The 23700-nt window shown below is 38.9% G+C and overlaps 1 protein-coding gene across 14 annotated transcripts in view; it reads right to left on the bottom strand.

Moving 5' to 3' along the window:
* Positions 1-23700, bottom strand: part of LOC117230805 (histone-lysine N-methyltransferase 2C-like) — a 28500-nt gene that overhangs the window by 2087 nt on the left and 2713 nt on the right. For 2 of the 14 annotated variants that reach the window (XM_033488596.1, XM_033488595.1), the window contains exons 6-33: positions 23376-23619; positions 23160-23277; positions 22123-23048; positions 20291-22031; positions 20048-20209; positions 19836-19965; positions 19540-19754; positions 19311-19435; positions 17862-18620; positions 16338-16473; positions 16151-16254; positions 15399-16077; positions 15137-15316; positions 14829-15041; positions 14468-14752; positions 13832-14374; positions 13556-13731; positions 12851-13003; positions 11742-12114; positions 11458-11645; positions 4903-11362; positions 4152-4592; positions 2951-3227; positions 2603-2862; positions 2311-2528; positions 1501-1878; positions 1069-1419; positions 22-987 (exon numbers count right to left, since the gene is read on the bottom strand). In XM_033488596.1, the coding sequence (XP_033344487.1) occupies positions 22-987; positions 1069-1419; positions 1501-1878; positions 2311-2528; positions 2603-2862; positions 2951-3227; positions 4152-4592; positions 4903-11362; positions 11458-11645; positions 11742-12114; positions 12851-13003; positions 13556-13731; positions 13832-14374; positions 14468-14752; positions 14829-15041; positions 15137-15316; positions 15399-16077; positions 16151-16254; positions 16338-16473; positions 17862-18620; positions 19311-19435; positions 19540-19754; positions 19836-19965; positions 20048-20209; positions 20291-22031; positions 22123-23048; positions 23160-23277; positions 23376-23619 (16801 nt within the window). The remainder of the gene's footprint in view (positions 1-21; positions 988-1068; positions 1420-1500; positions 1879-2310; positions 2529-2602; positions 2863-2950; positions 3228-4151; positions 4593-4902; positions 11363-11457; positions 11646-11741; positions 12115-12850; positions 13004-13555; positions 13732-13831; positions 14375-14467; positions 14753-14828; positions 15042-15136; positions 15317-15398; positions 16078-16150; positions 16255-16337; positions 16474-17861; positions 18621-19310; positions 19436-19539; positions 19755-19835; positions 19966-20047; positions 20210-20290; positions 22032-22122; positions 23049-23159; positions 23278-23375; positions 23620-23700) is intronic. The other 12 variants (XM_033488597.1, XM_033488600.1, XM_033488602.1 and 9 more) reach the window with 11 other exon arrangements.

Raw genomic sequence — 23700 nt, 5'->3', positions numbered from 1 at the left:
GTCAACTAAAGAGAAACCTACCCTTGCTTCATACTGCTTTTCCCTAGTCTCGGCCAATTCAGTACGAATGATTTCTCCGATATATTCAATGACCATTGTGTGTTTCTCCAGATCACGCGCGGCATAAAGACCAAGACCTTGGATTTTGGAGCGCGCCAGATATACGTTGTTCCGCCACTCTTGCTTCATCTTTTTGTACTGAGAACTCTTCGAATGCACAAATTGTTTGGAATAGGGGCACGCCACTTCGCCCGCGACAGTCGCGGTTGGAACGAAGGCTGCTCGGGCCGATGAGCCTGTGCGCTGCGTGTGAGGCCTCTTCCAAGGGAGCTGATTGCGAAGACGAGCTTCCGTTCTTGCGCTGCCGGTGGGATTGATCGCTAACGGTAATTCTAATAAGGGATTTCGACCGTATTTAAATCTGTAATCGGTCAGAGTTTCAATGCCTGGAAGACTTTCGAGAACACGGACGACCGCTGGTTCGGTAAGTCCAAACAAATCCTCGCCGGAAACGTAACGCGGAAATAGTTGGACGCTGTGCGTTGATCTTCGTAGCTCAGCGAGAGGTTCGAGTATTCTGCTCCAAACAGCGCGAGGAGTAGCGTCGCGAAGTTCAACATCCGCTTGTGAAGGTTCTTGCACCAGGACGCGAAATTCGGGTCGACCGGAAACGTCATGGATAGAACAGACGTAACGGCAGCGTTTGTTTGGCCGTCTCATGCTCCAATAAAATCTAACGATTTTGTATCCGACGGGGTATATGTAATTTGGGGTATGGAAGTTGGCAAGCTGGTGTGGAAGCAGTTGTCCGACGCTTAAAAATATCAGACTTCCAACTCTCAGCAGGTGATTGTGTTCCGAATGATGCATCACAGCTGCTACTTGTCTATTCTCGTCACGATTCACGTACACTCTTCTGTACACGGAAAGCGTGGTTAATTCGTTATCTTTTTCGTTTTTTTGTACATGCTGAGAGCAATAGGTACTCTGAAAATTATATTAAATATCGGTGAGTTTTATATTTCTTCACGGTTCGTAATAAGTTTATGATATTGTTAAGGTATTCACCTTATTCTTATAAAAAACACAGCCATCTTTAACAGCGCAGCCAAGGTGGTACACGTTGGTGCAGCGCATTTTAAAACATTTTACGGTAGCTCCCGGTTTCTCGCAAACAATACAATTTAATACAAGACTATGTTGCAAAGCGGTATCGAGATTCATCAAGGCACCATTTACAGTTTCATATACATTTTCCGACCAAAGGGCACAATTCAAATGCACCCATTTGTCAACATCAAAATTAAGAAGTCTAGCGGGACCATCGGCTGTACCATCACCTTGACTGTGACAAAACATGCATCGTCGACTGTCTTCCGTTTTGGCAGGTACCACGGTTACCCCCATTCGGAAAAGCATCTAAAAAATGAATTATATTTTACACTTATGTTACGCTAAGTCGCATATTTAAACCTTATTTCAAGATATCCATGTACGTACTTCTGTAATTTCTTTATCGGTTGGTTTTTTGTACTTGGTTGAAGGTTGCATCAAGCCAACAGACCACGTCTTATATCGTAGACCTCTCCATATTTTTACAGGTGGTTGTATCTCAGTCGGTTCAGTTATAGACTCTTCCATAGCCAAATGTTTCTTTGGCCGTTTCTCTTCTGTGATTTCCTCTTTCGTCTCGATGACGTCCTGCTCTTCTTTCTCCATTTTTATCCTCACTTCGGTTTCCTTTTCTGTCTGATCAATTTCCATATTTTCAACATGATCCACCGGCTGTTTGACCACATATTTTTTCCCTTTCTTGAAATCGTCATCCAATATCTTAGTATCTACTTTATGACATAGATGGTCTACTATAGTTGCAGCCTAATGAACGAAGAAATATGTTAGATCACTATTAAATTATTCATAACGTTAGTGATATAATATAAATTTGAATATATATATATACTCGACTCTCAATTTACGCGGTAAATTATAACACAATTCACGTGGCCAGAAAATCTATCTATAAAAATCTATCTATAAAAATTTTCCTAGAAGTCTCAAAAGTAACAAGTGTATGCAGTAACTTATTTGCCGATGTTGAAACAGTGCTGTATGAGATAAGAATAAAAGTACATTACGTTGTGCTAGCCGTCATACATGTATATATTTTTTCTTTTGTACTGATAGACTTCATTTACGCGATTGAAAATCGTGTAAAACGAATCCACGTGGAACGGATACTTCGCGTAAATTGAGACACGGGTGTACATATATCCTTTATCATAATATTCTAACATACAAGATGGTTACCTTATCTTGCGTGTTCGAAGGTGTTCTATGCATAAGCGCAAATTGCATGTAACAGGCTGCTGAACAGAAACATAATTCATCACCAGGTTCAGCCTCTTCCTTACTTAAAAATGGTAAATCAGATACTTTCTTTCTTATTAAGCTATTCAATATCACAACATCGCAATGACGACAGAATTTGGCGGCGCCGTTCAAAATACTTTGTATATCAATTGGAGCTGAAAATTCAGACGTATATTATGACATCATTTGCTTGTTTAATAATAAAGAGATAAATAAAAATTATAAAAACCTTTGTTAGTAATTTGTATTGCATTGAAATACACACCTCCCTCTTTACCATCTTTTCCCTTGATTCTATAAAGACCTAATTTCTGACTAGGGGGAGTGGTAGTACGTTCTACGATCTGGTAACCAGTGGGAGGAGCTATATTTAAGATATTAGCCAAATCTTTAAGTACTCCCATAATGTCGTCTGCAGCCTGACTATTCAAAGTTAATGTAACTGTTACGTTTCCATCCCTCAAAGGTATTGGAGGTGACTTTCCGAGCCTATATAAATTATTAATATCAACGAACATCTTCTCAAACGAATAATTTATACATACACGATACGTAAAATAATGTATTGCTTACGCACCGTGGTATTCCTAAATTCTCTTTATCTTGTTTTGCGATGTCTTTACCGACGTACGTCGGTTTCAATCTAATCGGTATTGGTGAGATTAAAGGTATCACAGGTGACACTCGTTTCAGCCAATCTGATTCCTCGTCCGACTCCTCTTCAATCAACCTCAAACCCGGGAATCGATGTATAAATTCCGGAATGACACATTCGGGCGAAGATGAACTGACTATCGTGTCAGGAGAATCGACATCACGGTTCATTGACAAGGAATTTTCTTTCTTATCGTCAGCTAAAAATTCAATATTATTAGTTTCTCTTATATAAGAAAAATCAAATAACAGAAATCAAAGAAAAGATGGACTCGGTTGATAGTATTCAGAGCAATGAGACTTGCATTAACGATCCTAAACTTTAATTAAACAATCTTAAAATTTCAGACGCTCGAGTTCAAACTTTCTTAGGCCGTGAACATACAGAATGCGATAATTGTTAAATCGCAAAATTGTCATCAACTGTGTCATCACTTGTTTTCCCACTTACCGCTTACCGTATGTTTACAGTCTTAGTTATTGTTAAATAGTTGACATACGAGTATTAATTCTTTTTTTTCACTACGGTACATGATTTTAGCCACTGATTTAAGCTCAGTAAAAATAAATTCAAAATGGATAGAATAAAAAACTAAGAAAGACTGAGGTATTAAATAGAGTAGTGCTAAATAGAGATATATATATTAAATGAATAATATATAACCGTTTAAGTCCCAAGCAGCGCGATCGCGCTGTTTAAATTTAAAAAATTAAAAAATCGCGCTGTCGAAAAGTCAGTACATTTGAACGCTACGAACGACTAATGGTATTTTGTATTTCATTGTTATTTTCACAATAATTTTTATTGAACAAAACTTGAAATATTTATAAACTAATAGTACGCATATATAATAATATAGATGTATTTCATAAAGTAACGAATATGACGAGCGCTATTGTGCCGCTTGTTTCTCTTCGCAATCGATTGAGAAAAACGCTGTACGGGATTTTTCGACTCTGTTTTTTCAATGGCCTCTGGGACTCAAACGGTTAAATTGTATGAATAATGCGAATAGATATACTGAGCATTAATGGCGAACTTAAATAGGATCTACTTTAAGGTATTTAATACCAAAAGATTCTTCAAGTCCATTTTCTCCTTCCATTTTCACCTAAATGCTTACAATCATCCAATTTAAGAGGTGGAAATTCTTGATCGTAAAATCCCCTCTGAGTAGAAGCAGGCTGTTGGGGTGGTAAAGGTTCCAATTCACCAAATGGTTGAGTGTTGTAGTGATCAGATACACCCGGCAATGTTGCAGATCCGTATGAACCAACTAAATCTCCTGTTCTGGTGTTGTAATCTTTCTGACTGCCGATTTTCGTTAGATCTCCCGACCCAAAGATAGGACAAACGCCATAATTTCTGCCTAGAAGTGGTTCTAATACTGCCATTGGCTGAAGTTGCCGTAATTGTGCCATTAAATTGTCAATGAACGTGTCATAATCCTCGTCTAAGCGGGACACTTTTCTAGCACGCTTTTTCTGAGGTGCTGCCGTCGCATCCTTCCCCTGGCTTTGCTTCCTTTTCTGTTGATACTGTCGCCTTTTCAACTTCTTGAGATCTGCGAGATTATACACGTGCAAGCACGATCTTATCTTCATATAGAAATAAAACCTAATGGAGTGTATGTATTTGTTGTTACAATATTAATTGTAATTTTCATGAAAATATGTGTGTGTATATTCTTTCTCAAATTGAAATATATCAAAGAGTTATTAAAAATAAAGAACTAAATTTCTTTTGAGATTTATCTAAGCAAAGATACTAACATTAAAATTATATCACATACAAGTTTCAGATTTCTAATTACTTATGCGTATGTATTCTTGGTGGGGCAGATATAATAAGGTGATAAATTATACATTACATACCAGTTTTGTCGTCAATTGATCCATCGATAAGCTCCTCTTTGGCAGTAAGAAAGTCTTTGGTATCGGTTAATTGGGTAGGTGTACCGCTAGATAGAACTTCATCAAGAACTTCCTTTTTGACTTCCACTAAAGGCACTGTGTGTTGTGCATTTGCACCCTGTGACGCCTGGGCATGGTGGCCCACCGTGTGAGACACCGTATGAGGCACTGATGGCGGTATTGTGTTTACGTGTGGGGGTTGTTGCTGGGTCGAAACAATGGGTTTCGGGGTAACTGGTATCTGGGATTGAGTCTGTGCTTGTGTCTGTGGTGGTTGCTGCACGGTCGTAACCGTCGTCAATGGTTGCTGTGTGGCTTGGACAGTACTCGATACCTGCGTGGTGGACTGGATACTCTTGCCAACCATCGTTGTAATCACTGGTTTTGCATGTGATACCACTCGTGACACGGTTATTGGAGTTGATACAACACATTGTTGTGGAATTGTAACAGTGTTATTAACGATAACATCGCTCGTTTGTTTAGGTGGTGGTTGGGTAATACTAGGTGGTTCTTGTTTTATGGGAGTTGTTGTTTCCGAAGCCTTTGTAAGTGGTGGTGGTGGCACTTGCTTGGTTACTGTCATTGCTGGTTGCTGGTTTGCTTGAGTCAAAACAGGAGTGGTCTTCGTAGGCTGAGTGGTTATCTGTTGCTTTGGAAATGTGTCAGCCACGCGTTGTTGAGACAAGACTGGTGCAGAAGTTGTTAGCGGCGGAGGTGGTTTCGGTGTTTCTTCTTTGGTCGGTGGACTTTGCACTTTCAAAGGTGTAACTGATTGCGACAAGAACGACGTCTCCCTGTTTAAAACTTGTTTATTACTAGTAGTTTTAGGTGCCGGTACCTCCTTCAATAAAGGTGGTAACACGGAGAACGGAGTTGGCGGCACGGGCCTCGCTAATTGCGCCTCCAAAGATGGTACTAATGGTAAACTAGGGCCTTGCGAGGAACCAGAACACAAAGTAGTCGTTGCACACGCGGTGTTCTGTAGCAGTTGCTTCAACAATACATTTTGGGACTCCTCAATTCTGTGAGAACCAGCAGAGCTTTTGGTTATCTCCAATTCGGATCTAGTAGCTGGCGGTTTTTCAAGAGCCGATTGCGGTTTGCAGTTGGATTCTTCTGGCTCCTTCTTTGATGGTGTACTCTGCGCCAGTCTCTCAAGATCAGCGTTCTTAGTGTGCTCTAAATGGCTGGTTGTTTTGTATTGGCTCTGGCCAGAAGTGAGCTGAGAATGCAAAAGAGTCGGTGTTTGAGACAGGGTAGACTGGAGTATACTGGTGGTAACGTTAATATTGTTGGTGCTTGCAGTGACTATAGGAGGTACGATAGTTCTGACGCATTGCATGGATGTTGTAACTGTCGTTGGCGTGGCATTCACAACCACGCGAGAAGATGCCGAGGAGCAGCCTGAACTTACTTGCAGGATCGCTTGGAGATTCTGGGTCCGTTGTACAGAAGTTGCCATCACCGAGCTCAATAAGTTACTTGCTTGCGTAGGAGCTGTATTCGTTCGATGACCAGCCATAGAAGATTTCGCTGAATTTGTACCAGCTAACATTGCGTTTAACATTGCGTTTGACGTAATCGAAATACCTGAATTGGTCGGTGGCCTGGGGGTGATCACGGACGACGTTTGTAGAGACAGACTACCACTAGTTTGCGACTGTACTCCGCTGGATGTAACTCGTAAAAATGGTTCCGAGGGAGTAACCTTAGACAAAGTAGAAACAACGCTTATTGTAGAATTTGTACTTTCCTTTGTATGCGGGGTGTAATTGGTCGTCGTGGTTTCTAGTTCAGCTTTGCTCGTGCTAGTAGAATGAGACGTGGTCATTGAGGTCTGTAGTCGCGCGTTCGTGCTGCTGTGTAGATTATTTACAGAGTTTGGCGTGGATGTGGTCGTAGATAGTATGTTCCCTACTTTTGGCCCTGAGATCGCTGAGGATACCATTGTCACGATGGCGGTTTGATTTACGGTCGAACAATTTTGCGAATGATTCGTCTGTAGAGAAGAAAGTAACGTTCTCAGCTGGTGCGACACATTGGCGACATTTGACGTCAGTTCTGTGGGTTTCGACAGAGGAGAAAGATGCGGCACTGTCGTTGTGGATTTCTGTAACTGCGCTATGGTACTCGCTACTAACGGAATACTCTGGTGTGGGATTGGCGAGCTTTTCTTAGGGGCAGGTTCTACAGGAGGTGGACTGGCTTTCTGTACCTTTGGTCCTTTGTTCTCGTTTGACAAGAGGTGTTCATTGTCAGAGTGTTCTTGTTCTAGATCCATTAAAGGGTCTTGAAGGATGTTCAGAGGCAAGGTATCTAAAGGTGTTGGTAATTCGTACATCATACTAGACTTTCTGGATCTGTCTTCCTGAAGCATTTCGCTGTTAGCCATTTCTGGCTTAGAGGATATGATGTTATGCAACATGTCCAATATATCTTCGGATGATTCTTCCATTATACTCTTCTCTTCATTGAGGCAATGCTGTACATAAGGTTTATTGGTGTCAATTTCTGTACACGATTCATTATGTTTTTTTTCTTTCTGAGGGACATTCATATTAGTATTTTCTACAATGCTGGTTTCAATTCCTTTGGATTTAATACTCATTCTTTGATCTTCAGAAGCTGTTATACTTTCCTCTTTATTTTCATTTTCAACTGGTTCTGAATCATTCTCCAAAATATTCACCAATGATAAATCATCTGTGACTGGTGATATCCTTTTCAATGAAGAAGCGGTATCTGTTTTGTTTTCTGTATGAGAATTCTCCCTATTTATGGTGTTTTCAGCAGGGTTATGGATAGCTTCAAGCATACTTTCCAATTCATCAGTAGTATTCAAAGGATCATTTTTTTTATCATCAGAGATAGCTAACTCTTGACTAACCGTTACACTTGTAGGTATGCTTATACTCAAAGTATCTACACTGGATTCTTCTGAATTTTTTGTCGAATGATCAGGTTCATCTTTATCATTTTTTACTTTCAAGCTTTTATCCAATATTTCCAATTTATTCTCCTTTGACACAGTAACAGAGTTATTTCCATTTTCTTTCTTAGGAAGATCAGGTATGGACATTTTTGGTGTCGATAGCGTGACAGACGTCGGTTGCACGCTCAAAACCAACTTCGTAGGATTGCTTGATCCGTCCATTGCACTTGTGGCAATACTTTGCACAAAACTAGTGAAATCATTCTGTATATTAGCCACTGATGACATGGTTCTTTCCGTACTTGTAATCTGAGGCCTAAGAATCTCCGTATTTTGTGAACTAATTCGAGCTAAGGCATCGGTCTTGACAATATTTTGCTGTGAGCTAACCACGATATTCTCCAAAGCTGTCTGACTAAGTTTAGCAGCAATTTTGGCATCCGCCACGATGCTCGCCATCGTTGATGGCAATTGTTTTTGATTATTAAAAGAAGGAGACACTACTTCTTTCGTTATGCTTAATGTTGTAAATATCGGAGTTGATTTAATAGTTGCATCTGTCGCTATCATTACATTGGTAGATGTGGTGATAGCGTTCGTATTTTCGGTACTAACACTTATATTCGAAGAGGCTGAAAAAGAAGCTATAGATCTACATGTAGATGATACGCCAATGTTAGCATGATGTATACTCGAAGGAGGGATTTGATTGTAAAGAACTTTGTCAGAGAACACAAACGACGTAGGACTCCTATTTGGTTTTGATTCTTTTTGTGTTTTTGATTGATCTTCAGCAGCATTTTCTACAATAGCATTTTCCTTTGATGTTTCAGAAACGCTAGTGGTATCAACTTTATCTATTTCCTCTACACATGATTCTTTAGATAAATTATCCTCAGGTGATTTTGTACTGGGATCGATAATTACTACCTCGGATTCGCTAACGAAAGACACCATGAGGTCTTGCTCGGGCGATTGGTCCATATAAGATCCGGGTGACGGGTCTACGCGAAGTTCTTCCTGATCAGGCGATTCTGGAGTATCTGTGACTGCTACCAATCTTTTCCCAGATTGTAAAGTTCTTACTATATCAAGTCTCAGACCTTTCTTGTTTCTCGTATGAGAGGGCACTAAATCTTCGTCACTCAACATCGGTTCATCTGTCTGAGATTCGGGATTTTCTATCTCTAATATTTGCACTAAGTCGTGTCCTTGACTACTTTCGTTAACCAATGCGTGACAAAGAGAATCATTGCTATCTGCTGATAAGTCTACGACCATTCCTGGCTCAAAAAGCACATATTCCTCCTGCATATCACCTTCCAACGTTCCTGATATCACGTCTACGAGTTCCGAGTCTCCAAATTGATCTATAACAGTAATATCGTCGCTGTCTCGTTGGGCTGTCGAACTCAAGGTCACTTCTGTATTTACGATAGTTTTGTCGTCGTCATAATCAGTAGTATCAGGTATCGGCTCCATCTTACTGCTCGGACTACCCAATGTTAGAGGTCCATTGTCTGATAACGAAGTGGTTTGTTTGATTTCTAAACTTGTTGGTGGAGTTTGAGGTGGAGTATGCGAGTCGTCATCAAAGTCATTATAATCAGCGCATACCAATGAATTAATTTTTGATTGCGGTATGCCGGTTTTCCTGTGAACAACCACAGATGTGTTCGGTTTCTCGTCCATATTTAAAAGATGCGATTCGGAAGTCTTCCCTTTACTACTCTCCGGTTTAGTAGACCACATAGGAGAACCACCTCTCAACCCAAGCTTAATATATCCAAATCGTCCAAAAGGCAACGGATTTAGTGGATTATGTGGATTTCCTCCGCCCCTATTCGTGTGATCCGTTGCAGACGACTGCTCTTGTTGAATAGATTGGTGCTGATGTTGTAATTGTTGCTGTTGATCACTTGGTGCTGTGTGATTATTCGAAGTTTGAGTCGTGTAAGAGCCATGTGGTGTATGTGGTGTGTGTGGAGTGTGCGGTGTTCTTGGTGTTCCTGGATTTTCTACGCTTTGTGGTCGATCTGGCATCGCTGGACTATTTCCAGTAGATTGTCTTCTTTGCATTTGCATGGGTGAGCCACCGACCATGGGGCTACGTGGCATAGGAGAACTAGGAGGCTGAGACGTTGGAGGATGATGAGTGTTGTTTAACTGGTGTTGGAGCATGGGAGATGTTGACGGATGGTTACGCGACATCGGACTTGGTGGTTGATACTGCGGTATCATTGGCGAATTGGGTGGGTGTGGATGAATCCTTGTGTTCATAGGACTGGGAGGTTGTGAAGTTTGACTCAGCTGCTGTTGCAGCATAGGTGAGCCCATAGTTTGCTGAACCATGGGACTACGAGGCATGGGAGAACTTGGAGGTTGTCCATAGTTCTGTTGCATTTGTTGATGGAGCTGGGGACTCGGAGAATTAGCAGGTTGAGACACCATTGGAGAACTTGGAGGTTTCTGCATCGTATGTTGTTGCTGTTGCTGTTGTTGCATTTGCAGAAATTGTTGCCTCTGTTGTTGAGCTATTTGTTGCTGTTGTTGTTGTTGCAACAATTGTTGTCTCTGTTGTGCTATTTGCAGCGTACGCTGAGTCATTGCATTTTGTCCATCTTGAAGAATCGAAGTAGTCTCGTGTTGCTGTTGAATAATTTGCTGTCTTTGAAGCATTTGTTGTTGTTGATTCATTAGAGATTGTTGGTTAGGTTGTGGACTTCCAAGAGGGGAACGTTGTCCGTATACGATCCCCCCTTGCAACGGCATCCTGGGCCTTTGTCCGGGTTCTCCAACGGCGGGTGGACGCACGAAACGTTGAGAGAGACCGTGAACTCTGACTCCTTGTTCACCGATAATTTGTTGCGTATTTCGCGTATCAGGAGTAAAAGCACCCGGACTAGTTGCAAGCCTTCCACTGATAATCGCACGATGCTGCGGAGATGTCATCCGAGTTGCCGAAGGACCACACATTCCTGGCGACGGCATGGCGCCAGGACTAAAGGGGCTTTCTTCGTTCTGTGAGTGTGGAGTACTAATTCTAGGAGATTGTTGCATATTATGTGGCGACATTGTTCCTGGATTTCCAGACTGTGGATTACCAGGACTGTGTTGCAACAAGGGTGTGTTAGGACTATGTTGGATGATAGGAGTTGCCGGTGAATGTTGTATCATACTTGTTGAAACGTTTCCAGGGCCTGGGCTTTGAGAAACGAGAGCAGCAGGACTATGCATCGGTGAATGTTGAGAAGGCGACATTAATGGTGAACATGGTTCATTGGTTTGTTGCTGAGGTTGTCTCTGTTGTTGTTTACTGTGATATTCCTGTATCAGCATACCATGCTGACGGGTTTGCTTGCGACTCGCGTCTAAATGCTTTTGTAATATCGCTTGTTCACTGGAAATACGTTGTAGCTCGGCCGCATCATTCTCCGTTAACTCGTTGCCAGACTTCCGTAACTGTCGCTGTTTGCTATTGAGAGACTGTAAAATCAGGATAGTTTAACTGTAGCACGTCTGTATCGTTTAGAGGGCTACAAAAACGAAAACGCCGCAACATAAAAACATTCTATCCTTACTTTTCGTATTTTACGCAGCTTTTGTACCTCAGTTTCGTAATACTTCAACTGCTGTAATAACACTTGATGCTGATGGTTTAGCCATTGCTCGTACTGCAGTTGCATTTGACGGTCCTGTTCATTCACGATATTTTCCGGTGGTGTAGGTGGAGCAGGAATTTGGGAGATATTAAACGTGGCAACCCTCGCTATAACAAATAAAAAAGTTTTACAATTCTATTCAACATTATAATCATAACATTATTTAAATAGTACACTTCACAAAAAGTATTCACGATACTAACGTTCCGGTGGAGTCTGTGTTGCAATCGGTTGTCTAGGGACCTGAGCTGCTACTTTCGTTGCATCTGGTACTGCTTGTTGCCAACTGGTACCTGGAGCGGATGATGGGCTTGATGTACAAGGTGGCCTAATTACAGGAACTCCTCCAGGTACTGATGTAATTCCTTGTGGAGGAGAAGCAAGGGGTGCAGAACCCAAAACATCTGCTTTAAATTGTTCTAACTCACTGTCACTTAGAAGTGGTCCTCCAGGAGTTGTATTGTCACTTTGCTGCTGCTGCTGCTGTTGTTGTTGTTGCTGTTGTTGCTTTTCTTGTTCTCGTTTCTCTTGCTCCAACAACTCCTCCAACAATAATGGTTGTTCCTGTGAACACCACTACTGACAGCTTATCGAATCTCCAACTAGTCAATGGGTTATTATAGAACTATGTATGTGGCTCAATAAATTGAAACAGTGATATATAATTAGATACTAAATTCGTATGTCATATAATATTATGTAGTGAGTAATTACATACTGAAACAAGGCACACTGACCATCCCAATAAATAAAAAAAAATACAAACATGCAAATATTTTACTCCTACAGCGATTATTAACATAAACATTATTTAGACAAACTTATGGTATAAGAATATAAACATAAAATTATAATTATCATAAAGCAAAATAATATACATGATCTGATGAAGCCTAGTGTTCTTTTATTCAAAACATACATGCACACGAAAAGATGCAACATATTTTATTAATAGTATATATTATATGTAAGAATTATTGTATAAAATCTATAATCTTTTTAATCACTATTTTATAATCAGATATTATAAATTTCTATCTTCATAAAAATTTTACTTGTAGAGTGATGTAGACTTATACATATGTTATTATATTCAATACAATACACGCAGAACAAATTTTGGTGACACTAACATATTCTTTTCTCTGATTAAATTTATTAAACAATTTTTAATAAGAACAATGTATAAGGTAGGAAATAAAAATGGTGCAGAAATACTAAAAATAATCTAGAGGATAGAATCTTTGAATTTTGATATCATTGCAGGTGATATATTGTGCTGAATGCTGAAAAGTCCCCAAGTCTTGCTCACCTGCAGAAGCAAGGGTCTTCGGTGAGGGTGAGGTGTCATTGCGGGCGTACCAGTATGTACCACAGGGGCCATTGGTGGACCCGCCACCGGTACTGAATGCCCTATATGGACTGGGGGCCGCGTCATACCCCGCCCACCTGGGCACAGCCCCATCTAGACATGCACCAACACCAATGCATTGCAAACACCCAGGCGAAAACACCATTTTACCACAGCCAATACTTTTATATTAAATAAATTACTTGCCTACGTCCTACGTTCATAACAAATTCGAGACCTCCTGCTCTCGCTCGTTATATTTAAAAAAACTCGATACTTCATATTACACAATTACATTAAAATTCAAAATGCTACAAAATTACAGGATTAACAATGATTATTTGACATTGAAAATACAACATCCGCGCGTATACGTCAACAAATGTTTCGTAATGGATGTATCGTGTATAGAAATCTAGAGATAGAATAGAATTTATATGTAAGAAACTAAGATTGTTATATTTAATTTTCATTAGGAAAGTAAAGAACGATTTTAATAATACGTGTTATGTTCTTCATGAAGCGATCATTGCTTATCAAATTGCGAGATATTTAGTATTCTCGTGGTTAGAAGAAAGTGTTATTAGATATAATTGCATAAAATACTCAAGATTAAAGCGATGCAAAAACATCAGAACATCGAGAATACGTGTAAGATGTACAAACCTGTATGGGTCCGGGATAAGGGGGTGGTGGTCCAGGATACGGAGGTGGAGGTGGTGGCGGCGGTGGTGCAAGGGGCATACGTGGGCCAATCATATGATTTACAGCAACTACCCTGTTAGTAACATTTGGTACAGCTACTCTCATCCCAGCTACAACACGCTGTTGTTGTTGAGGTACTGCAATAATAAAATTTAATTAGAACCAACATTTAAAGTAACTTTTTAAAAATTGTATACCATTACGCAATCGAGTGAATATATTTCAAGAATCGCTTACCTTGGATATGTGTTTGTGGTATTCTCTGAGGATGTCCAGGAAATGTGGACGGATAACTGACCGTAACGGTGTTAGTTGATGTAACAACGCCAACTGCTCCATCAGGCGAAAGCAAGCGAGTTCCTGGAGGCATAGGTCTGCCCATTGCCGCAGCTTGCTGCACGTGCTGATGCATTTGTTGTTGTACAACAGCTTGAGCATGTGATTGAGGCATAATCGTGGACGGTTGCTGTGGTGTTTGTGATGTTGCAGTAATAGGTGTTACTGTTTGTGCTTGTGTTGGAGCATTAGACGTTTCTGTCGGCGTTTGTACAGTAGCTGTCGTACACGTGTCACTTATGTCAGTGTGCACAGCACTCGTTGCGCCTAGTTCTGTCGATTTTCGCTCCTCGTCCTTAATCTCCTTCTTTTGTTTTTCGTCCTTCGTCTCTACCTCAACTGGTTCTAAATCTAAATCAAGTATATTTGTTTTCTCACCACCGGTTATGTTGCCTAATTCGGGATCTGCATATTCCAAAATATTAAAATCTGCTCCCATTTCAGCTGTAATGAAATAGAGAATTCAAGTTTATATTTATACTTTGTGTTACACAATTAATTACAATACATGAATTATAGTCTAAACATTTTACTTACCAAGCAGTTCATCATCATCATCACCTAGGTCTCCTAATATTGCACTCACGCCCTCGACCTCAACCATTGGTGCTCCCTCTTGTTCTAATTTCTCAAGCTCTGCAGTGACGTTGTCAGGAATTTCTGATGGTTCAGAAGGACTAACAGTGGTTTCACTAACTGTTGCTGGTATCAGAGGTGCTCTTATACCAACTCCTTGCTGACCTAACATTCTAATTCCCTGATTTAGATTATCCTGGGATGTTCGCACTATCCGTTGCGTTATATTTTGCCCTTGATTGGGATCTGTAAATATGATATTTATTATAAAAAATAATAATATATATAAGAATAATATGTATAATATAGAATGTACATCCACCTGGAAACCTTTGCTGTTGTAAAACGTCATAAGGTTCTGTAATAGTATTTCTTGCGGCTGGCATTCGTGTTTGCAAAGCTTGGTTTCCTTGAAAATGTTGTTGAGTTATAGTTGCAGCTACTTGTGGTCTTTGCAGAATCATTCTAGTTCGTGGATCTATATTCTGTATCCTGGCATCTATATTTCCTGGTACAGGATGTCTTGTATTTATTCCTAAGTACATGTTAAATATTATCAATAAAATAGGACATATAGAACATATTTCATAGCCATATTATAGCAACAAGATAAAAAATGCAGAATGTTACCAATTTGATTTCTTATCAAAACATTTGATTGGATGGGCATCCTAGGTCTAACAATACCAGGTGGTAGAGGATGCCTGAAAGTGCCTTCGCCAGTATTATTTGTTGCTTGAGAATGTTGTGGAAGTTGTACATGACCCGTATCAAATTGTTGTTGATTGTTTTCTGTATTACTTTGACCATCTAGAAATCAATATAAATATACATACAATTTATGTTTTAATAAAAAAGAAATACTTTTTTTAACTTTTACTATATAACATACCTTGATTCCATGTAGTGCTCACAGGCTCTATTTTCTTACTAAACTGTTGCCTTTGCAACAGATCTCGTAATTGCCTGTTTACTTCTGGTTGTTGACTGAATACTTCAGGCTGTTGCGAATCTTGTCGAGGTTCTGGTCTTGGTGAGGAATAATTTGAAGCGGGAGAAGGAGTGGGAGGTTGGCTACTATAAGGATCAGGCGCACGAGATGGAGCATATACATGAGTAGAAGGACGGGTAGTAGGAGCATTAAACATAGGCCGCGGCGTACCTGGCGGTTGAGAAAAGACATCGCTTCTTGGGGACGTGGAATAGTTTGATGTGCCACCGATTTGTGACCTAGATGTTTGAGAACCTTGAGAGTAAGCTTCCGTATTGTCAAAACGTTGAAAATGGTCCTGGGATTGTGATGAAGCTGGAGACTGTGGAAAATCATGAGGAGACTGTGGTGCTTGCGGAGAAAATGGAGAGGGCGGTTGTGTAAAGTTATTTGGCATCCCTGGTCTAACCACAGTTCCAACTGGACGTGTCATGGTTGTACAGGGTTGATTAGGTAAACGTGGCATACCCTGGTGAGGGCTTTGAGGTGCCAAACCTCGTGTAACTTTTACGGGAGGAGTCGCAAATGTATTACGTGAACCAGGGGACTGTGAAGCTAGTGGTCCCATATGATTTCCATCCTACAAAGTAATTTATACATATTTATAAAAATTTATTATAATTTTTGTTTGTAACTATAAATTAAAATTATACCTGTGATGTGGAGACTTGTAATTGTGTCGTTATTCCAGTAGTATTGTCAGTATTTATTTGAGTTGTATTATCTTCACTTATTTGTCTATGGACTCTGTTGATAGCTATTGAGGAAATATTAGAAAGTTAAAAGTAAAATCTAATGTTTATCGCAGTATATAAATATATATAAATGAATATTATATACCATGTATACGTTGGTCATGGATAACTTGTTGCTGCATATGTGCTTGCTGTTGACGTAGTGCTTGCAACTGTTTCCATTGACGTTCTTGTTCAGCTTCTCTACTGGAACGATCTCTATTGGAAAGTCTCTCTTGTTCCTGTTAAATACAATTTTGTTAGATCTAAAGAATTAACCATAACAGAAGATCATTATATCCTTACAGTGCTTGTTCTTAACATGTTATAATACAAATTATTTAATAGCTATAACATACTTTTATTTGAAAGATGTTCGATTATTTGATTAATAAAATAATTGAAGAATATAATGACCTGTTTTTCTTTTAAAGCAATATAAAATATACAATAAGGCAAATTGACAATCAGCCAAAGTGTACTTCAAGTTTAACATTCAAATAAAGTAATGACATATTACTAAATTAATATAATTAGCAAAATCTTAATATTTCCGTATGTGCAACATAATTATAATAACCAGCCACCATCTAAAATAAGTATTATTTAATCAAAAGTTTGTATAAAAAACTCTTCTTTACCACACAGAACACCCATAAACATTTATCTCAGATTAATTTGTAGTAGTTTCCATGCACTGCATCACTGAATATAGAAAATTATGTTTTACTCTATTAAAGAAAAAAGATTGTTTTTTTTATGCATATCAAAGAAGGAAAGTATATGCCATATTTATAATAAATATCATTTACACACAATTGAGAATATAATTAATTATACTTTAAGTATACTGTTAGTGAATAAAAATTTAGATTAGTTATCAAATATCAATAAACAATAATAATTAATTATACAATTATAACATTGTATAAAAACAGTAAGTACAACAGCTTGTACTACTAAAGGTATAAGCGTCTGAAAATGTAAAAAGCAGCAGACGTTAGTAAAACTAACTATAATATTGTTGTACATGGGATATAATATACTACATTGCAACAAATATCTACCAATAACTTGTAATACAATTCATAAAAAGCAATATACTTATATGGATAGATAGGAAGGGAGATATATTTGTATATTATATCTGTGGAATAACAAGGAACAGGAAAAAAGAAATAAAAATGTGCTACCAGTTGTCTTCAACATGCCATATACAATGTACTGAGGTATGCAAAATAAAATATTTACAGTACTGCAGTCTAGCATAATATATATTCAATAAAAAATTGTATATATAATGAAAAGTGTCTGATCAATCAAACTAAATAATATCCAATAAATGTAATACACCTTGATAGATGCAAAAGCAACATAAGATTGCATGATTCACCGCATCAAACCAATGTTCCAAAACACTATTTATCATATCAATGCAATACATTAATGGTACAGAGTACTCTAGATTTTGAGTGTTTCAGATCCTTGGTAGGAATAACTAAAGTGTCACTGTTGCATAACACAACAAGAATTCTAATGTCTCTGATCTAAAGACGGATAAAGGACGCTAAATGTCGATCAGACACGTGGCACAAGGCAAGACACTAGAGGCACAGAATAGGTGGCTCACCATAGCCGGGGACTGTACAGGTACAGTGTGAATAATTGCAGTGGGTGGCGGATCGTAGTGCTCCTGGCTGAGGGAAGGAAGGGTGCGCATGATTTCAGATGGGGTGAGCACTCTAATCTGGTGGTCTACCGAGGATAATTGGCGAACAGGACCTACTCCCACCATAACGTTGGTAGTGGGGGATGCCTGAGAAATGCTCAGACTGTTAGCGATAGTACTGGTACTGATCGTAATGTGAGCAGGTGTAGGACGTTGCTGGGATGGTGATGTTTGATGCTGCCCTTCACCGGCGCCCGTGTTGCAGTAAGAAGAAGCAGTTGCTGATGTGCAAGGCGTGGCTGGCGACTGAGCTACTCTAGCCTGGCTACCGGATATCTCTTGGTGCGCCAGGCTGTTAATGGAATTAATAGAATTCACAGAACTGGGCCTAGGTGAAGAAGAAGGGGTCGTGGATGTTGGAGAAGGACTTGGGGAAGTAGATGTTAGCTGCTTCGGCGGTCCCTGCACCGCACACACCTCCGCATGATGATTACTGCTAACTGTTGATACTGTCACTCCTGTTGTCGACACAGTCATTCCATTCTTTTCCTGTGTCTTTTCACTGCCCACTGAGGTCAAAAGCCCAATCTGCCTTTGGTTGGAGGCCATAGCTACTACTGGAGAAACTTGAGCTGATGTCATAGTTGTTACAGGTTTGGTGATGATGGTAGGTGCACTTGTTGCAGTGACTGGGGTGGTGCTTGGTATATCCTTGGATATCTGTCGGTTCAAGGGGTGCCTCGTTCACACACTTACATTATAGTATTCATGGCTTACATATTTCGAAAATACATCATACAAAGGCAATAGTGTAAAATTCAATTCTTCGGAGGATTCTAAGGAACATGAGGGAACGCTATCAGGGAAAAGCTAGATTTAAATCAGTATTCCTAAAGTAACAAAAATGGGCATCTACGCTTCTAATGGAACATGATCTGACTGAAGATATGGATATTGTTCGAAAAATGGCGGTTCAAATTTAGAATGTAAGTAAAGAATATGTTTCGACATGTGTATAATTAGGTAATAACATTCATGATGATGACCAACATAGAGGTAAAGCAATCACATATTATATCCAATATAAATGAGTAAGTAGACTTTAATATAGCATATAGTAAGTCAAGGAGATATATTATAAGTTAATGTAACTGTTCATGAATTTTTTATATTGCATTTGGTTATATGTCTATGTTTATACATTAACAGGTTCCTTCTTTAAACAGATCATGTAAATGAAACCTCAATAGTTGTAAGTACAGGTATTGGACACAAAGGACAAGCTGTTAGTTTGACCTGTGTGTTAGCACAAGACATCTTTGAAGATGAAAATGGATACGTATCACATAAAGATTCACGCTTTTCTAGCACTTATGTTATCATTACGAATATCTTAGAAATTACTCCTACCTGTTGAGTTTTTTTCATGCGAATTGCGGCTCTATTATCTCGTGCCAGTGTTAGGTACGGAGCTTTTTTATCGTTAGGTAAAGCACGCCACTTCTTCAGTATTTGTTTACACCTTTCTGACCAAGCTTAAATAATACAGGTAATACAATTAATATAATCTTTAAATTGAACTTACATTGGAAATAAAATTATATTAATTCAGAATAACAATAATAAAACGAATATATACCCGGATATTCTGTTTTCCACTCTGGGTGATTAAGATTTGCATAAAGAACAGAAGATATAGTTGCTCCCGAACCTAGAGCTTCATCGGCTTCCATTTTAAGATTACTTCTTTGGTTGTATGAAATTGTAGTATTGCCTGCTGATGAGGTACCCTCATCATCATGATTGACCCATGGACTCGGTGGTTCAGAAAAAGCTGGACTAAATTGTGGGCTACTACAAGAAGAAAAATAAAAAGAAATAATTAAAATTTTATTTCATTTCTTAATTTTATGTTATATGTAAGTACCAACGTACTTGCTGTATTCCGAATGATAAGGAGACGGCGGTGGAAAACTCATTGGAGAATTCAGATTAGACTGACCAACAGGAGGCAATGTACCAGGTACTTGAGGTCTTTGAGGTATAGGCATTGTAGTTTGTATACCTAAATCATGTTTGCAATGAAATAGAAAGTATGTATTTTAAATCGTAATTTCTTATTAAAAAGTATGATTAAATCAATTTACCAGGATGTGGTGAAGGAGATACAAGTGGTGTGGTAGAAGGTGCAGGGTGTGGAGGTTGAGCTTGAACAGGAAAAACTGATGATTCTTGAGATTCTTGAGATTCATCAGTTAAAACTCCTTTGAATATTTCTTCAATATCTTTACTGTCCATGTTAGGTAGTCCTAATAAAGACATAATTAGTCATTATTTGATTCATGTTGTTATAGTAAAATCTTAGAAAAAAAGAAAAAAAGATAGCTTACCTGTATCTCGGACCATTGATTCCAAATTGAAATGTGGACTAAGAATATCAGTCAGTTCATCTTTAGTCGCCCCTGGTGTATCATCTAACTCATCTAACGCTTCGCTAGCTTTAGCTAAGTCTTCATCCGGTTCATTCATTATAGTATTAACAAGATCACTATCAAGTAAGTCACCTGAAATAGGCAAAATGTCACCAAGGGCTTCGGTATCACTACCTTCATCATCCACGATTTCTTCACGTTTTATGGGTGGTTCTGGAGGTACTTTCTCTTCTTCTTTCTCTTGTTTAGCTTTGACTTGTTCCATTGCTTTTAGTTCATCTTGAGATAACTGAATGGTATCTGCATTCCCGGATACATTTCGTTCGCTATCTGATTCGCTGCTGCTTTCCAATTCCTTTTCTTTGGTTGTATCCATAAGATCTTTACCAAAGAACGCCTCCTGCATGTAGAGAGGAAAACATTCAGAAAGTTTTGTCTTTGGTTTTCTTCTCTGTGGTTTTCTGCGTGGCTTGTCATCGTTCACGCCGACCACGGAATCTGATGGTTTTTCTGGATCTCCATCTTCTTCTTTATCTTTGCGAGTACCCCTTATTCTAACAATAAAACCTCCAATGCCTAATTTTTGCAAGTTACGTTGCCGTTTTCGTCTTAAAATTGGTATGCCATTTTCAGTTGTATAAATACTAAAACCTTCTGGTGGTGGTTGATCACCACGTGGTGTCCATACCATGCCTTCTTTGAGTACCTCTGTCGGTTCATCTTTAACATCTGTTAAATCTATTTTTCCTCCATTTTCTTCTAAAGAATTGTCTAAACTCCCACCAGCAACTACAGATTCTATAGTAGCCATTATATCTGCTTCTTTGTCAATTAAGGGATGCATTTTTCTTCTTTTCTTCCTTGTTTGTTGATGTTCTGATGTTAATGATTTTATATGATTCATACCAGCTTCAGATAAATAAACGCCATCAACCAAGTATTGTTGAGGGGAAGGTTTGTACAGTTCAGGACTGCGTGATGCTGGTGGCGGGGAGCGAGGATATTTATTTGGTTGTGGTTTAGGTTGGTTACATAAAAGATGGGGCGGTGGAACATCTCTTGGACGACAAAGTACACAAATATAGCCTTCCTCTGCGCATTTCTCTGCTTCTGCTTCGCTTTTAATCGAGTCACACGCGCAATGTAACCATCTTTCACACTGAATGCATTGTATTATTAGATCTCCTTCAGTATATGTTTCTTGACATGATATGCAGGCAGTGTGAGACGCACAGGGACCACACTGTGTATAATTTTTTTGCCAGCTACTATTAAATCCTGGATCATTTGAACCACATGTTTGGCAGTGTGCACACCATTTACACTTCCATGTACCATGTGGCACATAATCCAGTGGTGGATCCATGCAATAAATATGATAACTGATATCACAATCATCACATAAAATCAAACGAGCTTCGTCGTTTCTTTCACCACAACCTTCACATACTGTACAATCAAGGCACCGCCAACCCTTCTGTAATATTACTTTAGTAACTTTGACATTAGCGCAATAAGGGTGATAACATTGACCACATTGTGCACAAGCAATTAAACACCCCTCTTGGTCAGTACCAATTGCACCACACATTACACAAATATCTTGGGTTAATACAAATTTATCCTTTGCAGAACATAATACGAGTCTATTTTCAATCCCTGGTTCATCTTCTTTTGAAAATGAGTCTGACATTGGTCTCTGAAATAATTGATAGATGATTAATTAACAATCACATTAATACATTTTTGAAAAAGAGAAACGCATTAAGAAATAGTGCAAAGAACCATACCTGCAATCCTACACCAGGTACACCAAAGATACCTCTCATTTTTGCTTTGGGCCCTCTTTTCCTCCCAAATTCTGTCATCTTTTGTCGCTTTTGATATCCAAGTTTACCAATTCCTTTCGGGCGGCCAATTATCCCACCTCCGAGTCCTAAGCGCTTCTTCGCAATTTTAGTCGCACAGAATGGTTTTCCTTTTCCAAGACCTATAGAATACAGTGCTTCCTCTGATCCTCCTTGATAATCAAATTCTGACGAATCTCCATCACCATACAGACTTTCTTGTGACGCACTTAAACTCAAATCTCCACCATAATCATCAATATTATCTTTTCTTTTCACAAGTGCCATATTTTTGCAATGTAAACAAACATATTCATAATCAGGTTTAACGTCTTTACGATGTTGGTAAGTTAATGGATCAGCCTCAGGGTCACAGGTACCATGAACAAATTTTTTACATGCACTACATTGAACCATTTCCCTATATGCGGCAGCCCGATATGCCTTTCTACAAAGAGGACACGAAAAACCTTTGTTCCTTTGTTGGTAACACGAATCACATACAGTGTAATGGGAATGCCACCGTGATGAAAGACCAGCGCCTGGTGTACGTGAACCACAGTCTGTACATACACGGCAGCACTTACACTTCCAACCATATTTAGGTATAGATGTAACAATTGGTCGTAAACAACTAGGATGGTATGCTTTTTCACAACGTTCACACAACATTACTTTTGAAACATCTTCTGGTTGACGGCACACTTGACATACTCTGCAAGATACACATTGCCAGCCAGCGCGTACACCAGGTAGTAGTGCTAAACCGACACAACTACCGTGGTAGTGTTGGCCGCAGATGGAACACATTACTAGGTTGGAAACATCTCCCATCCCACAGCAATGCATACAAGTAATGTCACCGTTCACTAAAAAATAGAATATATAAATATGCACATCTAATATATATAGATATTGTACACAAATACCATACATATTGCACACAAACTGTATCAAAAAAACTATCATATAGCACTTACACAAAAGTGGAACTTGTCCCAAGTGTTGACTACAAAAGAGGGACAAACTTTTTGTATCCTGGAAACAACTTGAAGCTGCAGCACACGGTAAATGAAAATAACGATTGCACGACGCCACCTTTTTAAAAAAAAAAGTATGTTATGATCTAATATGGAATTAATTATATTTATATAATGAAAATCTGCAAAAAATTATAAAAGAAAAGGAACACTGACTTTGCAAGGAATTCCAGCTCCATAATGAGAACAACAAGCGCAACGTTTCGATGAAGCTTGTACTATCGCTGGGCTTAATATTTCTGTTGTTAGCTCTTGAGTGTTGCTTGACCATACTGCACAAGATTGATGAACATAATAGTGCCCAGTTGACTCAAATAACGTTCCTATTTCCGGTTCTTCCGAATATCCTACTATGGTTAATTCTTCCACTGGTTCCGAAAAATTTGTTAGACTAGTATTTCTATAAAAAATAGTTTTTTTTATAAACAACTTAGACAACATTAAAACAACTTTATAACATACATAATTATTCATTATAATT

Source organism: Bombus vosnesenskii, unplaced genomic scaffold (assembly GCF_011952255.1).
Source record: "Bombus vosnesenskii isolate JDL3184/JDL3185 unplaced genomic scaffold, Bvos_JDL3184-5_v1.1 scf7180000013267, whole genome shotgun sequence".
NCBI classification, from domain to species: Eukaryota; Metazoa; Arthropoda; class Insecta; order Hymenoptera; family Apidae; genus Bombus; species Bombus vosnesenskii.
The sequence above is the reverse complement of the archived record's forward strand: the minus strand, read 5'-3'. Positions and strand labels throughout refer to the sequence as shown.